The 23,186-nt window shown below is 44.1% G+C and overlaps 1 protein-coding gene across 1 annotated transcript; it reads left to right on the top strand.

Annotated features, from left to right (window-relative positions):
• Positions 1-1,286: 1,286 nt before the first annotated feature.
• LOC115464678 lies at positions 1,287-21,205 on the top strand (the record flags this gene model as incomplete). The annotated part of the gene is given in 4 exon segments (XM_030195040.1): positions 1,287-1,417; positions 2,897-3,017; positions 17,528-20,074; positions 20,471-21,205. Coding segments are annotated over 4 exon segments (3,534 nt in total), but the record flags the coding sequence as incomplete, so codon positions are not given.
• Positions 21,206-23,186: the final 1,981 nt, after the last annotated feature.

The raw sequence follows: 23,186 nt of genomic DNA, 5'->3' as shown, positions 1-23,186 counted from the left end.
CTTTTTTGGGATCTTGCCAGGTATTTGTGCCCTGGATCGGCCACTGTTGGAAACAGGATGTTGGGCTTGACGGACCTTTGTTCTTTCCCAGTATGGCAATACTTATGTATTGTCTTGTTTCTTTTCTCACATAGAAAAAAGATGGGCGTCCAAAAGACATATTTCTAGAAACTTAGGCACACAGATTTGAGAATGTACATTTCCACACATTGCGGTAATTCTGTAAAGAGTTACCTAGCTGAAGACGGCAAGAACATGTGTAAATATTGAATTCTAGTCACTTCTGCAAATAAATTGACCTCTTACATAATATGAACTAGCAGAAAAGTACACAACATGATTTCTTGGTGCACATATTGTGGATGGCATGCACATGTGTGGATGAGGTGCAAAGGTACATACCTAAATTATAGAATCATATCATGCTATTCTCTGAAGGCAAGTAGGCCATAAGCATTTTCAAATCTGAGTGACATCATCTGTATGAGCTTGGTGTGGACCCTGCCTAGCATATATAGCTACTAGAAAATTCTAGCAGAGTCCTACTGGACCTGTGCAAGTGCCTTTTCACCCAACGTGTAATTGCAGTTCCTCAGTCTACGTTTTTCCATGGAGCTGGGAGGCCGCTTCTTTGTGGTCAGTACTTTTCACAGATACCTTTTCAGTGGCTTCCTGTGCAGGTTTTCCTCATATTTTTCCATAAGTATTCTCAAATCTGGGTGATGTCATCCAACTGAGCCTGATGTGGACCCTGCCTAGCATATATAGCTACAAGAAAATTCTAGCAGACTCCTACTGCATATGCGCAGGTGCCTCTTCGCCCGACATGTAAGTGCAGTTCCTCAGTCCACGTTTTTTCATGGAGCTGGGAGACTGCTTCTTTGTGGTTTCTTTTCAGCGCTTTTCACAGATACCTTATCAGCGGTTTCCCATGCAGGTTTTCCTCATATTTTTCCACCATTTTCTACACCTTCACCTTTATTTTTTTAGATTTTCAGATTATCAAGTTTTCTTTCTTTCTTTTTCGTTCAGCTTTTCAGGTCCCCTTCAGGCCTCAGCACCAGCCTCAGTTGAGCCTTGCCCCTTTTTGTCACTCAAGATTGAGGAGTCTAATTTAGCCACAATTCTTTACCTGATGTCCAAGAAGATGCCCAGTGGCTTTAAAAGGTGTGCCCAATGCAGTGAGATGATTTCAGTAGTGGGACTCATATATCCGGTGTCTTGGGCTTAACCATAAGCCTAACTCTTATTCTCTCTGTTTAAAAATACTTTTAAGGATATAGAAGATGCGTCAGGTCCAGCAGGAAAAACCTTTTGGTTCCTTGAAGGATGGTGCATCAACATCAGCACTGGAAGCTTCAAATTCGATGGCTGCTCAGACTTCATCTACCAGTGGAAGAACACCAGCATCGAGGAGGTGCTGATATTAGACCCTAGTACCAGCCAGCATTAGACCCAACTCCGAAGATGCATTCGGATTCGATGTCATCCTCATTGGCACCAAAGGACTATGATGCTGAGTGTTGAGGGAAACCAAAGAAGCATAATCATCGTCCTCTTCAAAGCACCTTGTTAGTGCTTCTTGGTTACTGGCAATGCTGATGCCCCGGCACTCCTAAATGGATAGTGTCCCCTCTTTAGTAGAAGCTCCGGTGTCCAGTCCCCGAGCACCCAGGATCCCACTTCTGATTTGACACTGACCCTTTCTCAGGTTGTCCCTGAACCGACTCCCCAGCCTTTGATAATGCCTCCCCTCAATGAGCAGTCCTAGGGCATGATCAGGGAGGAGCCTGAGCAGATGTTTCAGCTGCGCACCATTCAAGCATCGAGTGCTTATGCCAGATGCAGCTCAGCCTCAACTCCTTCCTGAGGCCCCTATTCTGTCTTTGGAGCAGTCTCTGACTCCTCTGCCTTGATGGTTGTCGACATCGACTTCAACATCAACCCATGATGTACCACTCTCTACACTGGGACAGGAAGCTTCCTTGGAATCTGATAGTGAGGCATCCTCTGGTACATCAATATAGTTCTACTGAGCCAGAGCAGGCACAGACTCACTCTACACATCCAGAGTATTGTGAGTAGTCTGACTTGGACTGCTCATGGGAGTCAAAGGAGAATCCGCACTTATTGGATGTAAGTTCTATGGAGTTCCTTCTGTCTCCTCCCTGCCTCAAGAGGGATGTAAATCTCAACCTGGGAGTCTCTCGTTCACAATTTTGTGAAGGACATGGCTTTGGCCAATCCATTTAATTTGGAGATGGAAGAGGAGCCTAGGGCAAAGATGTAGTCTGTCTTGGACTATGCATCTCCTCCTAAAGAAGGGGATCACAGTTCCATTATACCCTATCCTTAATGATGAAGAATTGGGAATCAACCCCTCTCAGTGCAGGTTGTACCAAATAATATGGATACTCAGTATCGTATCCAGAAGGCTCCCAGATTCAAGAGAGCACAATTGCCTCACCACTCTCTGGTAGTTGAATCCTCCCTAAAATGAGCCAGAAGTTTCAGGAGTTATGCCTTGGTTCCCCCAGGTAGAGAGATGTGGGTCCTGGACTCATTTGGGAGGAAACTCTATTAGGCCTCAATATTCATTAACTGCACCTCAATCTACCAGCTCTATAAGAGCATATAAAGTGCATAGGAGGCTTAAGTCTTATAGACTTCCTCCCTCAGGAGCAGGCCACTGAGCTTCACCAGTTAGCCAACAAGTAGCTGCAGTGCAGGATATAAATGGCCCACGGGACTTATAACATCTTTGATATTGCATCCAGACTCTCTCCTATTGGTGTAAGGATCCATAGACTCTCATGGTTGTGTGTCTCTGACCTGGAACCAGTGGTTCAAGAGGTTAGTGGATGTACCTTGCTGAGATAAACTTTTTGTTGACAAGGTGGAGGAGGTATCAGACCTTATCAGAAAATATACTGACACCAATTGCTGGTCAAGAGCACATTGTAGGAAAGAACGCAAGAGACAAGGCGGAGAAATATTATGGTGTGGAAACTCCTAGGGTATGTCATCAAAGTCCAAACTTATCTGAATTCAATGATTGGAATACATAGAAGCCCTGGTTGATACAGTGGAAGTTTGGGATTTTCTGCCCCTATGAACAGCAGATGCATTGATAGTGCTTGCCTCACAAGTCTGAAGCAGCAAGAAGGTCACAGCTTGGCAGATGTCATGCCATTCCCATGGCTTGCTTCCAATTGAGAGATGCCCAATGGAGAAGTTCTGAGAGAGGAGGACAGATCTCTGGAGAGAACATTATTTTATTTATGTGGTTTGGTGCTTTAAAGATTGGGGATAAAAGAGAAATTGTAGGTTTATTGATCAACACAGTTTGAATTTAAAAAAGCAAACTTTATTAACTAGTTTCCATTATGTAAAACCCTTTTCCCCATAGTTTTAAAACTGGAACTTTCTGCCACAGCCTACACCTTTTAACAGATAGCCTCTAGAAGGAACAGCAGGGCCTAGTTCAGTCTTCATTTCTGCCCACCCTACTACTACTACTACTATTTAGCACAAATCCCACCCCAAACTAGCACATCTCTTTATTTATAGTCTATTATTCCAATTAGGATAACAAGAGGGAAGCCTTCACTACAGAGTTTTAATTAAATTTCATTATTTTCTGAGAAGCAAACACATAGTTGGAACATAAGAACGGAGTCGGGCAGACTTCTACAGTCTTTGTCCCAGAAACACCAAAGAAAGACCATGATCAAGTATAAAATATCAGTTCATTATTGATTTAATCTTGAATTGATAATGAATGTGATTGTTGGGCAGACTGGATGGACCATTTGGGTCTTTATCTGCCTTCACTTACTATGTAAATAAATCATACAAAATACCAAATAATCTAAACGCTCTTTATATTAGTCTAATATCTCAACATCTGAACAAGTTTTAAATTATTAAATAACTCAATAATACTAAGACACAGACAGCAGTCCAGCACCAAGATGGATGCTATCTAGTCTTTTGCATTGAATGTCACATGTATGATTATCTCCAAGTTGGTGATAGGTTATATGTATGTGCCTGATGCAAAGAGCTCCTAGCTCTCAGTGAACAAATCCATTCTCCTGAGGCTAGAGTAGCAGACTTAGAGGAGCTGAGAGAGACAGAGGTACATAGATGAAACCTACAGAGACATTGTGGAGAAGTCCCAACTCAAACCTGGCAGCTCCTGTGCTGCCTTAGAGGAGGGAGGTCTCCTAAAGGGAGAGTATTACCCTGGTGAAGTTGGAAGTAATCCTGTAGCCAAGACCTGCCTACCAAGGGATGCAATGTCCTCTCCCACTGAGGATGTGTCTCTGGGAACTTCTGAATAGTAGGGAAAGAATAAGACAACTGTTGTAGTTGGTGATTCAATTATTAGATAGTTGGGTGACTGGTGGACATTAGAATTCCCTGCTCACTTGCCTGCCTGGTGCAAAGGTGGTGGACCTCATGCATCACTTACATAGAATTTTAGATAGTGCTAGGGAGTAGTCAGCTGTGTTGGTACATGTGGGTACCAATGACATATTTTATTGCATTTGTATCCCACATTTTCCCACCTATTTGCGGGTTAAGTGTGGCTTACAATACATTGTAAATAATGGAAATACGATTTGTTACAAATCAGTTATGGATTACATTGTGAGAAGTTAAGCGAAGACAGAGTCAAGGTATCGTTAGGGAATAGGACAAGGAAAAGAACAATGGAACAATGGAAAGAGACAACGGGAAATTAATAGGGTAATAGAACCTTAGCAAAAGAACATTCGGTATAACACTTTCTGTAAGTGAAGGTTTAAGTGTGATAAAATTACGGGGGATGAGAGTTCAGAAAAGAATGTATTGGTGTATTTCTGGAACAGTGAGTGTGGACTTCATGTGTATTGATCCTTACAGTAAATTTTATCAAAGAGATGAGTCTTCAGTAGTTTGCGGAAGTTGGTTAGTTCGTGGATTGTTTTCAAGTTGCGTGGTAGTATATTCCACAATTGCATGCGTATGTAAGAAAAGGTTGATGCGTGCAGCGCCTTGTATTTTATGCCTTTGCAATTAGGGAAGTGGCGGTTAAGAAAAGTTCGAGATGATCTTTTAGCGTTCCTGGGTGGTAGGTCTATTAAGTCAGACATGTAGGCTGGAGCTTCACCATGAATAATTTTGTGGACTAATGTGCATACTTTAAAAGTAATGCGTTCCTTAAGTGGGAGCCAGTGTAGCTTCTCTCGTAAGGGTTTTGCACTTTCGTATTTTGGTTTTCCGAAGATGAGTCTGGCTGCTGTGTTCTGGGCTGTTTGAAGTCTCTTCAGTATTTGCTCTTTACAACCTGCGTATAGTGAATTGCAGTAATCCAGATGGCTGAGTACGAGGGATTGCACTAGGTTGCGGAAGACGGATCTTGGGAAGAATGGTCTTATTCTTTTCAGTTTCCACATGCAGTAGAACATCTTTTTGGTTGTGTTGTTTGCATGGGTTTCGAGTGTTAGATGGCGGTCGATAGTGACTCCAAGGATTTTTAAAGTTTCTGAGATTGGAAGGTTTAGTTTTGGTGTGTTTAAGGTGGTAAATTCATTCATGTTGTATTGGGAGGTGAGTATTAGGCATTGAGTTTTTTCCGCGTTTAGTTTCAATCGAAATGCATCTGCCCAGGTGTTCATGATGTGTAGACTTTGGTTGATTTCGTTGGATATTTCTTTGATACATGTACTTTCCACAATGTGATTTTCCGGATTTAATTTGTGATGTGCTATCTCTCACTGTTACCAATAACCTACCCTTCAATTATGGGCTGCTCATGTCTTTGTCAGTGGGCAAACTTACAAAATCAGCAAGGGATCAAATACTTATTTCCACCACTGTATCTTGTTTGAAAGGGATGTATATTGTTACATCGTCGGCGTATATATATATGGGTTGAGGTTATGATTTGATAGGAGTTTTGCCAATGGGATCATCATTATGTTGAAGATGGTTGGTGAGAGGGGTGATCCTTGCGGTACTCCACATTCAGGTGTCCATGAAGCGGACGTAGTTGAGTTTGATGTGACTTGATATGAACGCAGGGTTAGGAACCCCTTGAACCAGTTTAGGACATTTCCTCCAATGCCGAAGTATTCAAGTATGTGCAATAGAATTCCGTGGTCAACCATATCAAAGGCACTTGACATGTCGAATTGTAGGAGAAGTATATTGTTGCTGGTTGCGATCATTTGTTTGAATTTAGTCATTAGGGTAATTAGTACTGTTTCTGTGCTGTGGTTCGATCGGAATCCTGATTGGGCATCATGCAGTATTGAGAACTTGTTTAAATAGTTTGTAAGTTGTTTTGTTACCATCCCTTCGGTTATTTTGTTTATTAGTGGTATGGATGCTACTGGTCTGTAATTGGTTATTTCGCTTGCGCTTTTCTTTGTATCTTTGGGTATTGGGGTGAGTAAGATTTTTCCTTTTTCCTTTGGGAAGAGTCTGTTTTGTAGCATGAAGTTTACGTGGTTCGTTAGGTTTATTACAAATTGTCGAGGAGCTGATTTCATGAGGTTGTTTGGGCATTTGTCTAGTTTGCAGTAGGATTTAGCAAATTGTTTAAGTGTTTCAGAGATGAGGTCTTCTGATAATAATTCAAATTCGGTCCAGGTTCTGTCTGCTGGGTAAATTCCGTCTTCTGGGTCTAGACAGTCTAGAAGTGTGGCGTATTCAATAGTGCTGGCGGGTATTTTAAGTCGTAGTTGTATAATTTTCTCCTTAAAGTATTTCGCAAGGTTGTCGACATCTGGTATGTCTTTGCTGTTGTTTGTAGCTGGTGATGTGTCTAGCAATTTATTCACAAGGTAGAAGAGTTTGTGTATGTCTTTGTAGTTGGGTCCTATCATTGTTTTGTAATGTAGTCTTTTAGTCTGTTTTATGGTATATTTGTATTTCCTCCGAAGTAGTTTCCAGGCATTTAGTGTTTGTTCATCTTTCTTTTTGTTCCATGCGCGTTCTAATTTCCTGACTAGTGTTTTAAGTTTTTTCAGCTCTTCGATGAACCATGGATTTGATTTTTTCCTATGTGATGTTCTGGTTTGGATTGGGGCGATTTTGTCTAATGTTGTTGTGCATATATCGTCCCATTCTTGGAGGAATTGGATGGTGTCAGCATTTGTTGACCATTCGTTCTGGTAGATCTGTTGCCAGAATGTTGTGGGGTCTATTTTTCCTCTCGTGATGTATGTTGTTCATTCATGTTTGTTGATTGTGTTTATGTGTGTTTTTCGCCAGTTGAGGGAGACATATGCTTTATGGTGGTCTGACCATAGTGTAGGTGTCCATCTTGTGTCAGTAAGTAGTATGTTTGAGTCTGGGTCAAATTTGTGTGTAATGATGTCTAGTGTATGTCCTTTTGTGTGTGTTGGTTGCGTGTTAGGTGCGTGCAGATCCCAAAGTTTTAAGAATTCTTTGCATTCTCATATGCCTGTAGAGGTGTCGTCTTCAAGGTGTAGGTTGATGTCTCCTATGATGAGGATGTTTGAGGCAGAGACACATGTGTTCGAGATCATGAGTTGCATTTGGGAGTCTTGCCATTTTCCTGGTGGTCTGTAAAATAGGATTGCGTTGAGGTGTCCTAGTAGGTTTGGGTGAGTGATTCTTGTCGAGGCAATTTCAAGTTGTGGAGAAGTGGATTCGCCTGTGGTTGTGATGGTGAATTCGGGTTTGTAAATTATGGCTATTCCGCCTCCTCTTTTTCCATTTCTTGTCCAGTGGGTGATTTTGTATTCTGGTGGGCATGTCTCTAATATGGCGGGGTCTGTAGGGCTGTGGAACCAGGTTTCTGTGATGAAGAGAAGGTCTAAATTATCTGTGGTAATCCAGTCTAGTATGTCTACTGAGTTGCTTACTGCTGATCTTGCGTTGATGTATCCTAGTTGGATTAAGCGGTGTGGTTCTGTGGGAGGGTTCGATGTGTTTATTTTTATTAGTTGTCTGTTCCTTTGGTGGTTGGATTTGTTATTGTTGTTGTTTTTCTCTGTTTGTTGGTGGTGTTCGTATGCGTGGATTTTTTCTTTTGGTTGGTTATTGAGTCTTTGGTCTGGTAAGTTGTTCATAGGTTGTGCGTGGAGTTGGTGTATTGTGTTTGGGTTGTTATGGATGTTCTTCAAGGTGGGCATTGTGTGTGTGTGTGAGTGCTGTACAATTTGTGGGTTATGGTGTTATTGTTGTCTGGGTCGTGGGTAGTGTTTGCGTGAGAGAGTAGGGTGATGCAGAAGATGGTTAGGAGTGTTTTACTAGTATTCATATCAGTGTTTAAGGCGCTGTAGCAAACAATCAGCAAGTTTATATTCAAAGCGAAGCAAAGCCTGCAGTTGCATTTAAGCTTAGCAACATTTCATGCTAATCATGCTTGGTTAATAATTAGAGCAAAGTAAAGCCTGTATTTACAATTAAAGCATGACAGTGAGCGTTATATGTTGATCCAATTATCTCACTGTGCAAGGTGGCTCATTTGTCTGGAGGTCTAAGCAAGCAGAGTGAGATAATTACATCTAGGTTAAAGCTGTAGCGGTGCAAATTACAATTTTCTTTGTTTTACAATTGAACAAAGCTGTTCACTTGCCTTGTATTTAGAGCAAGGCAAGGCAATTGCATTTAAATCATTACAGAAAATAGTATTATTTGGCTAAGCAGCTTATTTGCCTTCTGTGTATAATATTTAAGATATTTAAAGCATCTGCATTAAATCATTACAGAAAATGGTGCTATTTTGGCATAGTAGCTCTTTACCTTCTATTTAATGCTAGCAAAGCAAAGTATAAAGCTGTAAATCCTAGCTGACAGCGGTGCATGCAGTTAAGACAAAGCAAGCAGTTAATTTTAGTAGTTTTTTAGTAGTTTTTTGGCCTTCACCATGTGGTCCTGGGTTCCCATGTGGTTCGTCTACGGTGAGAGGCAGTTGGTCTCCATAAATGTCTCCGATCAGGCAATCATCCGCTGTAGCATTCCCCAGCCGGTTCTACAGGATCTACAGCGTAATCCTGCAGTGCTTGGCGTGCGAGGGGCAGGCGCACCTCACACCGCCTCAGAAATCCATGGGTGCCCCAGTCGGGGCGATCATCCGCGGCAGCGTTCTCCGGTTCACCTGGTCGCCAGCAGTGTGCATCTACTGCGCGCAAGGGGCAGGCGCACCGCCGTGCCGCCTCAGGAATCCGCGCCACCGCCCTCCCTCGGGCCCGACACCCGGGTCACTCTCGGTCAGCCCAGACCCAATCGGACGGGACACTCTCCTGCGCTCGACAGGCCCTCAACCTTTCCGTACCCCAGGCCTCCGAGGTAGGTTCTGGCCTTGGTTTCGTGCGTTTCTCCCCTGTCTTGCTCCGTTCGCGGTCGTGGCCCGGCCTGCTGAGTCCAGCCAAGGTGGCGTCTCTCCCGGCTTACCACAGCCTCGGTCTCCCGGCCTCAGTGTCCTCAGCGGACTCGGGATCCACGAGGTTCGCTTTGGTCTGGGGAGCTCGTCACAGGGCTGCTGGTTCGTAGTGCCCTATGATGTCCCGGTGGGTCACTACTTTGGATTCCGGCTTCCTACCTTCAGTGGTCCCCACTTTGAAGGAGATATTCCACCTCCTCGTTAACAGCAGGGCCACTTGGATCGCGGTCTTTGGGTGATCTTGCCGATTCTCGGCAGAGCTCCCGTTTCAGGAGTCCGTTCTGGTCGCCATCTTGTGGAAAATGTGACAGGGAGATTCTACAAGCCAAACTTAGTTTATTAGGTAGAAAGCTGAAGTTCAGAACCTCCAGGGTAAATTGGAAAATTGGGCAACATTATATGGGTAATTTTAATTATCCTAATACTGACTGGATAAATGTTACATTGAGGAGTGCTAGGGAGGTAAAATTTCTAGATGTAGTAAATGACTGCTTCTTAGAGCAGAAGTCACTAAGGAAATCTACTGAAGCAGCTTTTAATTTTCAAAAGGGCAACTTTGACAAAATGAGGAAAATGGTTAAAAAGAGGCAGAAAGAATTGGTTGCAAAGGTTAAGACTTTAAATCAAGCATGGACGTTGTTTAAAAATATCATCACGGAAGCCTAGACTAGATGTACTCCACATATTTAACCATGAGAGCATTGTTAAAAGGTGAGGTGAAATACATCGTTTTGGGCTTGAAGAAGCCAACCAGATGATCAATGTGGAATAATGAATTAGATGAGTATTATCTGGGGATAATCAGGTTAATACCACGTTTTTTTATTTCTGTTTACTGTTTAATTGATCTCTTTTTCTTGTTTCACTCTCTATTTAGTGGTCTAAGGAAGAGCATAGAATTACCTGATTGAAATTATTACTATATATTACCATCTCTGTATTCATGGCAAGTTGTTTTATCACTTGTAAAAATTTAAATGGTTATAAATAAAAAATTTTAAAAAACGTGAGGTGAAAGAGGATATCAGAGTCAAAAAAACATCCTTCAAAAAAATGGAGAAAGGATACGAATAAAGAAAATATGAAGCAACATCATCACTGTCAAGTCAGATGCAAAGCACTGATAAAGAAAGCTAAAAGAGAATATGAAGAAAAACTTGCTGTGGAGATGAAAACTCATAGTAACACATTTTTCAGGTATATCAAAAGCAGAAAGCTGTGAGGGAACCTATGGGACTATTAGATCAGGAAGGAGCAAAAGGAGCACTCAGGGAGGACAAGGCCATAGCAGAGAAAATGAATGAATTCTTTGTTTCTATCTTCAGTCTTTACAAAAGAAGACGTAAGAGATCTACCTGGACCAGAAATGGTTCCAGGGGTCGTGATGTGGAGGAACTGAAAGAAATCTAAATGAAATTGGAAGACGTACCGTGCCAAATTGAAAAATTAAAGAGTGATAAATCAACTGGACTGGATGGTATACATCCCAGGGTAATGAAAGAACTCAAACATGAAATTGCTGATCTGCTGTTAGTGATCTGCAACATGTCATTATAATTGTCCATAGTAACTGAAAACTGGAGGGTGGCTAATGTGACACCGATTTTTAAAAAGGGTTCCAGAGAAGACCCAGGAAATTACAGACCAGTAAGCCTGACTCAGTGCTGGGGAAAATAGTGTAGACTATTATAAAGAATAAAATTACAAAAACACATAGACAAACATGGTTTAATGGGACAGAGTCAGCATGGATTCAGCCAAAGGAGGTCTTGCCTCAACAATTTGCTTCATTTCTTTTATGGTGAGAATACACATGTCGATAAAGGTGAACCAACTGATGTAGTGTATCTAGAATTTCAGAAAGTTTTTGTCAAAGTACCTCATGAGAGACTCCTGAGAAAATTAAGGAGTCATGTGATAGAAGACAGTGTCTTTCTATTGATTATGAATTAGTTATTGTACAAAAAACACAGTACGGTTAAATGACCATTTTTCTCAATGGAGGAGGGTAAATAGGAGAGTGCTGAAGGGACCAATGCTATTTAATATATTTATAAATGATATGGAAATCTGAACAAGTGAGGTGATTTAATTTGCAGATCACACAAAACTATCAAAATGCATGCGGATTGTAAAAAATTGCAGAAAGACCTTAAGAAACTGGAAGGCTGGGCATCCAAATGGGAGATGACATTTAATGTTATCTACTGCTGGGTTCCACTTTTGGAGTCAGTTCTGAAGAAAAAGACCTAGGTGTCATTGTATACAATACGCTGAAATCTTCTGCCCTGTGTGTGGCAGCAGCCAAAAAAGCAAACAGGATGCTAGGAATTATTAGGAGAAGGATGCAAAATAAGACCATAAATATTATAATGCCTCTGTAGCACTCAATGGTATGACCTCACCTTGAGTACTATGTTCATTTCTGGTTGCTATATCTCAAAAATGATATAGTAGAATTAAAAAAAGGTTCAAAGAAGAGCTACCAAAATGATAGAAAGGATGGAACTACTCCCATATGAAGAATGGCTAAAGAGTTTATGGCTCTTCAGCTTGGAAAAGAGATGGCTGAGGAGGGAAATGATTGAGGTCTATAAAATCCTGAGTAGTGTGGAGTGGGTGGAGGTAAATTTACTTTTCACTCATTCATAAATACATAAGTACATAAGTAATGCCACAGTGGGAAAATACCAAGGGTCCATCGAGCCCAGCATCCTGTCCACGACAGCGGTCAATCCAGGCCAAGGGCACCTGGCAAGCTTTCCAAACGTACAAACATTCTATACATGTTATTCCTGGAATTGTGGATTTTTCCCAAGTCCATTTTTTTTTAGTTACATTTGTACCCCGCGCTTTCCCACTCATGGTAGGCTCAATGCGGCTTATATGGGGCAATGGAGGGTTAAGTGACTTGCCCAGAGTCACAAGGAGCTGCCTGTGCCTGAAGTGGGAATTGAACTCAGTTCCTCAGTTCCCCAGGACCAAAGTCCACCACCCTAACCACTAGGCCACTCCTCCACTCCTTTAGTAGTGGTTTATGGACTTGTCCTTTAGGAAACCGTCTAACCCCCTTTTTAAACTCTGCAAAGCTAACCGCCTTTACCACGTTCTCCAGCAACGAATTCCAGAGTTTAATTATGCTTTGGATGAAGAAAACTTTTCTCCGGTTTGTTTTAAATTTACTACACTGTAGTTTCATTGCATGCGCCCTAGTCCTAGTATTTTTGGAAAGCGTGAACAGACGCTTCACATCCACCTGTTCCACTCCACTCATTATTTTATATGCCTCTATCATGTCTCCCCTCAGCCGTCTCTTCTCCAAACTGAAAAGCCCTAGCCTCCTTAGTCTATCTTGATAGGGAAGTCGCCTCATCCCCACTATCATTTTAGTCACCCTTCGCTGCACCTTTTCCAATTCTACTATATATTTCTTGAGATGCGGCGACCAGATTTGAACACAATATTTGAGGTGCGGTCGCACCATGGAGTGATACAACGGCATTATAACAACCTCACACCTGTTTTCCATACCTTTTCTAATAATACCCAACATTCTATTCGCTTTCTTAGCCGCAGCAGCACACTGAGCAGAAGGTTTCAGTGTATTATCGACAACGACACGCAGATCCCTTTCTTGGTCCGTAACTTCTAACGTGGAACCTTGCATGACTACATTTGGGTTCTTTTTTCCCACATGCATCACATTAAACTTCATCTGCCATTTAGCCGCCCAGTCTCCCAGTCTCGTAAGGTCCTTCTGTAATTTTTCACAATCCTGTCGCGAGTTAACGACTTTGAATAACTTTGTGTCATCAGCAAATTTAATTACCTCTCTAGTTACTCCCATCTCTAAATCATTTATAAATATATTAAAAAGCAACGGTCCTAGCACAGACCCCTGAGGAACCCCACTAGCTATCCTTCTCCATTGTGAATACTGCCCATTTAACCCCACTCTCTGTTTCCTATCCTTCAACCAGTTTTTAATCCACAATAGGACATTTCCTCCTATCCCATGACCCTCCAATTTCCTCTGTAGCCTTTCATGAGGTACCTTGTCAAACGCCTTTTGAAAATCCAGATAAACAATATTAACTGGCTCCTCTTTGTCCACATGTTTGTTTACTCCTTCAAAGAATTGAAGTAAATTGGTCAGGCAAGATTTCCCCACACAAAAGCTGTGTTGACTTGGTCTCAGCAATCCATGTCCTTGCTCTGTAATTTTGTTTTTAATAATAGCCTCTACCATTTTCCCCAGCACCGACGTCAGACTCCCTGGTCTATAATTTCCTGGATCTCCCCTGGAACCTTTTTTTTTTGTTACATTTGTACCCCGTGCTTTCCCACTCATGGCAGGCTCAATGCGGCTTACATGGGGAAATGGAGGGTTAAGTGACTTGCCCAGAGTCACAAGGAGCTGCCTGTGCCTGAAGTGGGACTGAGGCAGCCATGGGCAAAGAAAGTGTTTACTCTGAGAAATTATATATAAGAAATCATATGAAGGGTTAATTCTGTTAAAAGCTTGGTATTTGAATTGAATTCTTATTTCAAATTTCAACTCTTTACTCTGTAAATGAAGTGAAGGTATGCCAGATGGTTCAGATTATATTGAACTCTAGCTGCCGAGCTAAGGTTAGGAAAGGTCAGTGAGAAATGGAACTCTGTCCCTTGTGAATTGCCAATGCTAGCTGGCACAGCTGTAAACTATTATGAATGAACAAAGGAATGAGCCAGACATGCTGAAGTTTAAAAGGCTGAAATACTATTTCAGAAGTTCTTGATATGTAGATTTTGTTATAAGGAAATAGTTAGATTCTAAATAATTCTAGATATTCCTGATGTTTAGATATGTCTTATAAGAATGCTTACTTTAGAATATGTTGTATTCTGTGTAAATTAATAATTCTGTGTAGGATGTTTGTTCAACTCTGTGTTACTTTTAAAATGATCCTTTGTCTGCTGTTTAAGGCTGCAGTGAGGAGATCAACATATGGTTTGACTTAGCCATAGTTCTGGCTGGTGCAATGTATAAGCTGATAGGTGAAAGAGGTCAGGGCTAGTCAGCTCTCTTCTCCTTGATTAATTATAGGTAAAATGCAGAAATGGTCCTGGAAGTAATAACAGACCATAGACGTATGCTATTAAGTAAGACTGACTTTTGACCTCTTTAATGAATGCCAGAGTTTAGTTAGCAGTTAGTATGAACCAGACTAGGAATATGAGAATAACCAATGTTAGATGGGGCCTCTTAGTCTCTAAGGGAATCCAGTTTAAGCTATAGATGAGACATCAATCATAATGAGAAATGTAAGAGACTGGAGACCAAATGTCTGGCATGAGGGGCCCCAGGTCACAGGTCAGTTTAGGATGTCTGGAACCTATGTAACTGATATTTCAAAAGTAATGATTGGTTGAGGCAAGGTAGCCAATCAGTTTCTTAACCAATTGGGAGTAAAGGGGGCTAGGCTAGGAGGAGGGCTTAGGACCCTATTTAAGTGGGAGCAGAAGCAGTTTACGTCAGAAGGAGCTCAGAAGAAAGAGAAGGACAGAAGGAACAGACAGAAGAAGGAGAAGACAGCATAAGAAGAGAAGCAGCTGAGAGAAAGACACAGAGAGCTGAGAGAAAGACACAGAGAGCTGAGAGAAAGACACAGAGAGCTGAGAGAAAGACACAAAGAGCTAAGAGAAGAGAAGAGAGCTAGAACTGATGTCCTGCTTTGTTTGCTGGCAAATAAAGAAGATTTCTCTCTCATACTGGTGTGTGCTGTCTGACTCCTGAAGCATCACAAATTCATGTATTAATTCCTGCAACAATTCTTGGTGGCAGCGGTGGGATGAATCCTGCATTAATCCCAGCACCCAACTGACTGGAGAACATTCGCCGGGTATGTATTTTGTATTCTGTATTTTGTATTGTAATCCTAGCTAGGAAATTGTAAACCAGCCCCTCAAGAAAATTGAGGAAGGAGAATCTGATCAATTCTCAGCAAAGGCCCTAGTACCTTCTAGTCGCGGGGACTAGAAGCGAAAACGCTTGAGCTTATCTGTATTTGAGAAATCTGAAATTGTTGGGTGGGATTTTCTGTATGGAATGTGTGATGCGTGAATGATTAACTGAGTGCGGACTTCTTATAGCTGCATTTCCAATTAACGCGAGTTCAATTGGTCAGCAACGGAAGGAAGCGATTGTTGTCTGTCTACCTAGTGTCTCGAGAGTGCGGACCCCTTACTGCACTCTCAAAAACTCCCTCCTTTTTGTGTGTTGTAACTGTAAGCATTATGGGTGGGACATCATCTAGACAAATTGTTACCCCCCTAGATTGTATGCTTAGAAATTTCAAAAAAGGCTTTTTAATTAATGACTATGGACAGACTTTAAGCTCAGGTACTTTAAGAACCTTGTGTGAAGTTGAGTGGCCATCTATGGGAGTGGGGTGGCCCCCTAGTGGCAGCTTAGATATTGAAGTAATCCGGAAGGTCTATAGCATAGTAGTAGGAGAATCAGAATATTCTGAACAACTCCCTTATATAGATTCCTGGGACAGCCTTGTGACTGACCCTCCCTCCTGGTTGAAAACTTATATGGGATCCCCAGTAAAATTCATGTTAGGCCGTGTTCAAAGAAAGATTAGAAAATCTAAACTAGAAGAGGGAAAGAGCCCCAGGAAGCTTACCACCCAATCGGTGGCTTCCGCCCCTACCCTGTCTGAGAAACCCATACTCTCTGATGATCCCTCAGATCTTGAGCCACCACCTTATGGCCCATTGTTGGGGTTCCGTGCCACCCCTAGAGATCCACGCCGCCCAGCCCAAGCCTCTCCAGCACAGGCTTCTCCGGATAGTTCTTCCCCTCCTGTGCCAAACCTGCCACACCCTAGGTTGGACTTTTCACCTGGCCTCTACCCTTCTGTGCCACATCCTCCCCTGTTAACCTCCGAAGACCCACTTTGGGCTCCACTCCCTGACTCCTCAACTCCTGACAGCCCAGCCTCTCCCTCTAGTACCCCTACCCACTCCTTAGGGGCCCGGCATCCCTTTCAATGGACTGACTCACCTGTGACCACCTCTCAGTCTATGAGTACCCCTCCCCATCCCTCAGGGGTTCAACACACCTCCACTGAATGGGTTAGACCTGCTGCAATCACCTTTGAGCATGATAGGAGGGTAGCTCCTAGCTCTACCTCAGGTTCCATTCCCACTTCCTCGAGAGTTCTGCCACTTCGTCAGGTAACTACCACTCGACCGGATCCTAATAATCAGGGTCAGGTTATACAGGCACAGGCCTACCAGTATGTACCCTTCACAACCACCGATCTCCTGAATTGGAAGACGCATTACCCCTCTTATACTGAAAAGCCTCAGGCAGTGGTGGACCTAGTGACTAGCATTATGGCCACCCATAACCCAACCTGGACTGATTGTCAACAACTTCTCCTGACCCTCTTCACAACTGAGGAGAGGCGGAAGATTTTGCAAAATGCTGAGGCCATCACGCGAGAGCGTGTTCCCGAGAGGACACAGGACCCAGAGGGATGGGTTAGAGCTCGGTTTCCTCGCGCAGCTCCAGATTGGGATCCAAATGATGGGCAGCACTATGAACTGTTGTCTGGCTATTGCCGGGACTTACTGGAAGGTATGAGGAAAGGCATAAAGAGGCCCATTAATCTGGCAAAGGTCTCTGAAATTCTCCAAGGGGCAACTGAATCCCCTGGGGCCTTTCTAGAGCGACTAATTGAAGCCTACAGAACATACACCCCATTTGACCCTGAAGCCCAAGAAAACCAGAGAATGGTGAATAGCGCATTGGTGGCCCAGAGTATGCCAGATATCCGGAAGAAGTTGCAGCGTCAGGAGGGATTCGCAGGGATGAATACCACCCAGCTAATTGAGATCGCAACCAAGGTTTTCATTAATAGAGATCAGGAGGTGCGCCGAGAGGCTGACCGGAAGATGCAGAAGAAGGCCGACCTTTTAGCGGCAGCCATTACTAATTCCACCCTTAACCGAGGTCGACTTCTAGCTAATGGGAAGCCAAAGTGGGACCCCGGACCACCAGCCAGGCCCCGAGATTCCTTCAATCAATCCCGGCCAAGGGGGGAGAATCCCAGACCAAGATTGGAGAGGGATCAGTGTGCCTATTGTAAGGAAAGAGGGCACTGGAAAGATGAATGCCCCCAGAGGCGCCAGGGACTGAGAAGGGGACCAGGAGATCGAGGAAGCCGAGGCCGAGTTCGAGAGGGAAGATATGAGCCTCCTGAATCTGACATCATCGGGATAGCCGAGATGGCAGAATGGGACGAATAGGACAGACCGGGTTCCTATAAACTGGGCTCCCAGGAACCTATGGTCAAGCTAACTATAGGGAGCCGCTCAATTCCATTCATGATTGATACAGGAGCTGAACATTCTGTTGTGACGGAGCGATTAGCGCCTGTGTCTGGAAAAACTGTCCGAGTGGTGGGAGCCACGGGGGTGCAGAACCGGAGGCCCTTCCTGACAACCCGTAGATGCCAATTAGGCTCACACATAGTCACTCATGAATTCCTGTATATGCCAGACTGTCCAATCCCTTTGTTAGGTCGAGACCTGCTGTCCAAGCTTAGGGCCCAAATTTCTTTTGACTCTGATGGCCAGACTTCAGTCTCCTTTCGGCCTCCGACATCCAGCCCTAAGGGTATATTGAGTTTCTGCTGCCCTCTTGAAGAAGAATGGCGGCTGCATCAGTCGCATGGCCAAGTTGACCTACCCCTGGCAGACAGCTTTCAGGTCAGTGGGGTATGGGCAGAAGATAATCCCCCAGGGTTGGCCCGAAATATTCCTCCTGTACATGTAGACTTACTTCCAAGTGCCCGGCCAATCCATCTTCGCCAATACCCAATTCCCAGAAAGGCTCTGGAAGGGATTCAAGCACATTTGAATCGTCTGTTATCCCATGGAATTATTCGACCTTGCCAGTCTCCATGGAATACGCCACTATTGCCAGTTCAGAAGCCAGGGACTGAGGACTACCGGCCAGTCCAAGACTTACGAGTGGTCAACAAATCCACTATCTCATTACACCCTGTAGTGCCTAATCCATATGTCCTGCTAGGATTGATACCTTCTGGAGCTACCCATTTCACGACACTAGACCTAAAAGATGCCTTCTTTTGTATTCGGGTGGCCCCCGCCAGTCAATTGCTTTTTGCCTTTCAATGGGAAAACCCAGTAACAGGAAGGAAGCTTCAGTATACATGGACCCGCCTGCCACAGGGGTTCAAGAATTCCCCCACTATTTTTGGGACAGCCCTAGGGCAAGACCTTAAGACTTTTAAATCTGAGCCTTCCAGGCGAGTTTTACTCCAGTATGTAGATGACCTCCTGATTGCAGCAGTGACCCAGGAAGAGTGTTTTGAGGCTACCAGAGAATTGCTGGAGCTACTCTTGGATGCAGGCTATAAGGTCTCACGCTCAAAGGCCCAACTCTGTCAGTCAGAAGTGAAGTATCTGGGTTTTTGCATTTCCCAGGGAAGTCGGAGACTGGATGCTAGTAGGAAGCAAGCGGTAGCTGCAATTCCCCAACCCAAGTCCAGAAGAGAAGTTAGGGAATTTCTGGGAGCAGCCGGATTCTGCAGAATTTGGATTCCAAATTTTGCATTAATGGCGAAACCCCTTTACCAAGCCACAAAGGGGGGTGAAAAGGAACCATTTGAATGGGGACCTACTGCTCAACAATCCTTCATTGCCATAAAGAAAGCCCTACTCCAAGCCCCTGCGTTAGGCCTTCCTGATGTGGAGAAACCTTTCTCATTGTATGTCCATGAGAGACAGGGGGTTGCTCTGGGTGTGCTGACCCAGATGATGGGATCCTGGCAGAGGCCTGTTGCATACCTGTCTAAACAGCTGGATGGAGTGGCTAAAGGATGGCCAGCCTGCATGAGGGCCATTGCAGCAACAGCCTTACTGGTCCAGGAAGCTGATAAGTTGACTTTGGGGCAAGAACTGGTTGTTAAAGTCCCCCACGCAGTTCTTACCCTCATGGAGTATAAGGGCAATCACTGGTTTACAAATAACCGCATGGTTAAGTACCAAGCTAGCTTGTGTGAGAATCCACGGATACACCTGGAAACAGTGGCTACATTTAATCCCGCCACTCTTTTGCCAGCATCTGAGGGACCACCAGATCATGACTGTATCCAAACTATGGATGAAGTGTACTCCAGTCGACCAGATCTTAAAGATGTTCCGTGGAGGGACCCAGATGTAATTTATTTCACAGATGGAAGCAGTTATGTGGAGAACTCCAAGCGATTGGCAGGCTATGCTGTGGTGACAGAGGACAAGGTGATAGAAGCAAGAGCCCTGCCCCAAGGAACTTCAGCCCAGAAAGCAGAACTTGTGGCCCTCATACGAGCTCTGGAGCTAGCAGCAGGACTGGTGACCAACATTTATACTGATTCTAAGTATGCTTTCACAACCCTACATGCTCATGGAGCTTTGTATAAGGAAAAGGGACTTATAAATGCTGCAGGCCAACCTGTTAAGTATGGACCTGAAATACTTCAGCTGCTAGAGGCTGTGTGGGCCCCTAAGAAGGTAGCTGTTATTCATTGCAGGGGACACCAAAGAATAGATACTCCAGTGGCCCGAGGGAATCGCCATGCTGATCGGGTGGCCAAGGAAGCTGCTCGAGGACCCCCAGCAAGTACTGTGACCCCCCTGTTCCAAATTCGACTGCAAGAATGGACACCTATGTATACCCAAATGGAAGAGAAATGGGCTCAAGAAGAAGGTGCAGTAAGGAGACCTGATGGTTGGTTACATCTCCCTGATACCAGAGTTCTGGTGCCACGCCACCTAGCTTGGCCTGTAGTGTCTCAAGCTCATGACCTATCACACTTAGGGAAAACAGCACTAGCCCGCCTACTCAGTCGAGTAGTGGTGCTGGAAGGATTGGATAGTCTGGTTGCCACTGCCTCTGCCCGATGTACTCTCTGTGCCCAGAATAATGCCCGTCAGGGACCCCGTATTCCACCAGGAGTTCAGTCTAGAGGACTAACACCCTTTGAGTCCCTAGTTATAGACTTCACAGAAATGCCCAGGAGTGGTAGGTTCCGATACCTCTTAGTCATGGTCTGTACCTTTTCTGGGTGGGTGGAAGCATATCCTACAGTCACTGAGAAAGCCACAGAAGTAGCTCGAGCTCTCCTTAGGGATGTCATCCCCAGGTATGGACTGCCCCTTGCCATAGGTTCAGATAATGGTCCCGCCTTTGTTGAAGCTACACTTCAGGCCCTGTCCCGCGCATTGCGCATTACCTGGAAATTGCATTGTGCCTATCGTCCCCAGAGTTCAGGGCAGGTTGAGCGAGCAAATAGAACCTTGAAAAATAGCCTAGCAAAGATTTGTCAGGAAACCCAATTGAAATGGCCACAGGCATTGCCACTAGCCCTCTTCCGCCTCCGATGCACCCCAACTAAAGGAACAGCCCTCTCTCCCTTTGAAATTGTGTATGGGAAGCCCCCAGCCATTTTACAGGGAATTAAGGGAGACATAGGGATTTTAGGGTCTGCCCAGGTGCAGGAGCAGGTAGCCCTCTTGGGGAAGATAATTTCTGAGCTTCAGTCTTATGTGAGAGAAATAAACCCTGTCCCCTTCCAGGCTCAGGTACATTCCTTCCTGCCAGGGGATAGAGTTTGGGTGAAAGACTGGAAGCTCCAGCCTTTGGGGCCCCGATGGAAAGGACCTTTTACTGTTTTGCTTTCTACCCCTGCAGCTGTGAAGGTCGCAGGGATAACTCCATGGGTCCATTGGTCTCGAATTAAGTCTGCTGACCAGACTGAGCCCAGCACGGATCAGACGGAGCCTAGACAGTGGAGAGCAGAAAGAGATCCAGCGGAGCCATTGAAGTTGCGCCTGACCCGAACCAAAGAATCTACTAGCTGAAAAGAAGGGTCAACTGCATACTGCAGGAGCGGCTGAACTTCGGCTTCATACTGAGACTCTTTCTTGCCGGATTCTGGCTTTCCTGGAATTTGAGAGCTTGATCCTTGTCAGTTGAGGGTCTATCCCAACTGGTATAAGAACTCAAAGACTGAGAACACTATATTAGAGTAATCTGTGATTAGCACAGACTGTTGAAATATTATTGCTTAATTAGTTTGCTGTATTTGTTTTAGATTAGGAAGAAAGAAAATGTTAGTAGTTTGGATGCTTTTGTTGTTTTCTACTCCTTGCCTCCTTGTTCCTAATACCCCAACTCGCTCCAACCTTTGGTTACACTCAGTCCAGGAACTAATTAGCCAGGCAAAGATTACTTCCCCTTGTATTGTGTGTTCCCGATTTTCTCCTTATACTACAGATGTCCCAGCTGTTCCTGTCCCTGTGCAACTCCCAGCTCTTATACCTCCCTACTTTTCGAGTTCAGGCCCTTGGAGCCAGGATTATACTTGGTGGTCCTTTTATAATGCTACTTCCCCCTCTGACTCTTCTCTAAGGCCAGTTTTTACGTCTCCCTATCCAGCTTCTGGAGTGTTTTGTTTAACAAGAAGCATCTCAACTGTTCTTCCCATTCCCTGTAACTATACTAATGTTCTCCCAGAGAAGGAGGAACCTGTGTGGGTAGTTTCTCCAGGTACTCCTATGTGCCCTACTACCATACCTGTAGATTATGACCAAGGTGATTATCTGGCTCCTAACTATACTACTGAGAAGACTATAGTGTCCCATCCTATTTTCTACTTTCATAAGTCCCCGGGGGATGAAGGGGTTGCATCATATGAGCGGTCTGTTACAATTGGGGATTGGCACCTATGGTGTACAAAGTCTCCATTTCTTCTTCGTTCCCCCTGGGATAGGGGCTCGCATTATGGGCATCCTAATCTCCATCCTGTGCCTACATTTATTGGGAACTTTCGTCGCCCTCTCCTTGGTCATTACTGGCTCTGTGATAATGTCCTCCACATGATTCTTCCCTCCACATATGATTTTTGTGTATTGGTAACCTTGAATTATTTTCCTAAAGTTATTCCTCTTAAGCCACTATCCCCGCACCGCTCTAAGCGAGAGGCTTTGTCCTTACCCTCCTCCGTTGCCACAGAGGATGAGGCGATTGAATTAGCCCTCCAGTATATTAATTCTACTTATCCTCTGACTAAAAAGAGACTTGTAGCCCTTTCTGCCACGGCCTGGATTCCAATTGGAGGCCCGGTAGCGGGTATTACTGAACTAGGTATGGCTACCCGGAGACTTCAATCCCTACTCCATGTTTAGTTCATGAGCTGAACGTGGTAGTCAATGCATTGCAGGATCAAATTAATGAATTAAGTATAGTTTCTAGATATAATCGTATGGGCCTTGACTATCTCTTTGCAGCTCAGGGTGGCCTCTGCACAGTGTTAAATTCTTCAGAGTGCTGTACTATTGTCATAAATAGGACGCATGTAGTTAGGCATGCCATGGATAAAGTCCTACAGTTGGCCAGCCTTAATGTGGAAGATTACCGAGGAGGATTAGACCTTACCTCCTGGTGGTGGTCATTGACCTCCTGGATACGTCCCTTGTTCATTTCCCTAATAGTCTTAGTTTTAGCAGGGTTTTTGTTTTGTTTCCTGGCCTCATGTGCTTCGGCAGTATGCCGTCGGACCTTAACAAGTAGGGTAATGGTGATTCACAAGTCTATTCCTAATTAGGATCACTATAATCTCAAGAGTTTGAGTTGTGAGACTTATCTCTGCATAAGCTGATTTTAGTCTCAAAGGGGGGAATGAGGCAGCCATGGGCAAAGAAAGTGTTTACTCTG

Source organism: Microcaecilia unicolor, chromosome 3, assembly GCF_901765095.1.
Source record: "Microcaecilia unicolor chromosome 3, aMicUni1.1, whole genome shotgun sequence".
In the NCBI taxonomy this organism is placed as follows: Eukaryota; Metazoa; Chordata; class Amphibia; order Gymnophiona; family Siphonopidae; genus Microcaecilia; species Microcaecilia unicolor.
This window is presented reverse-complemented; position numbering and strand designations above follow the sequence as displayed.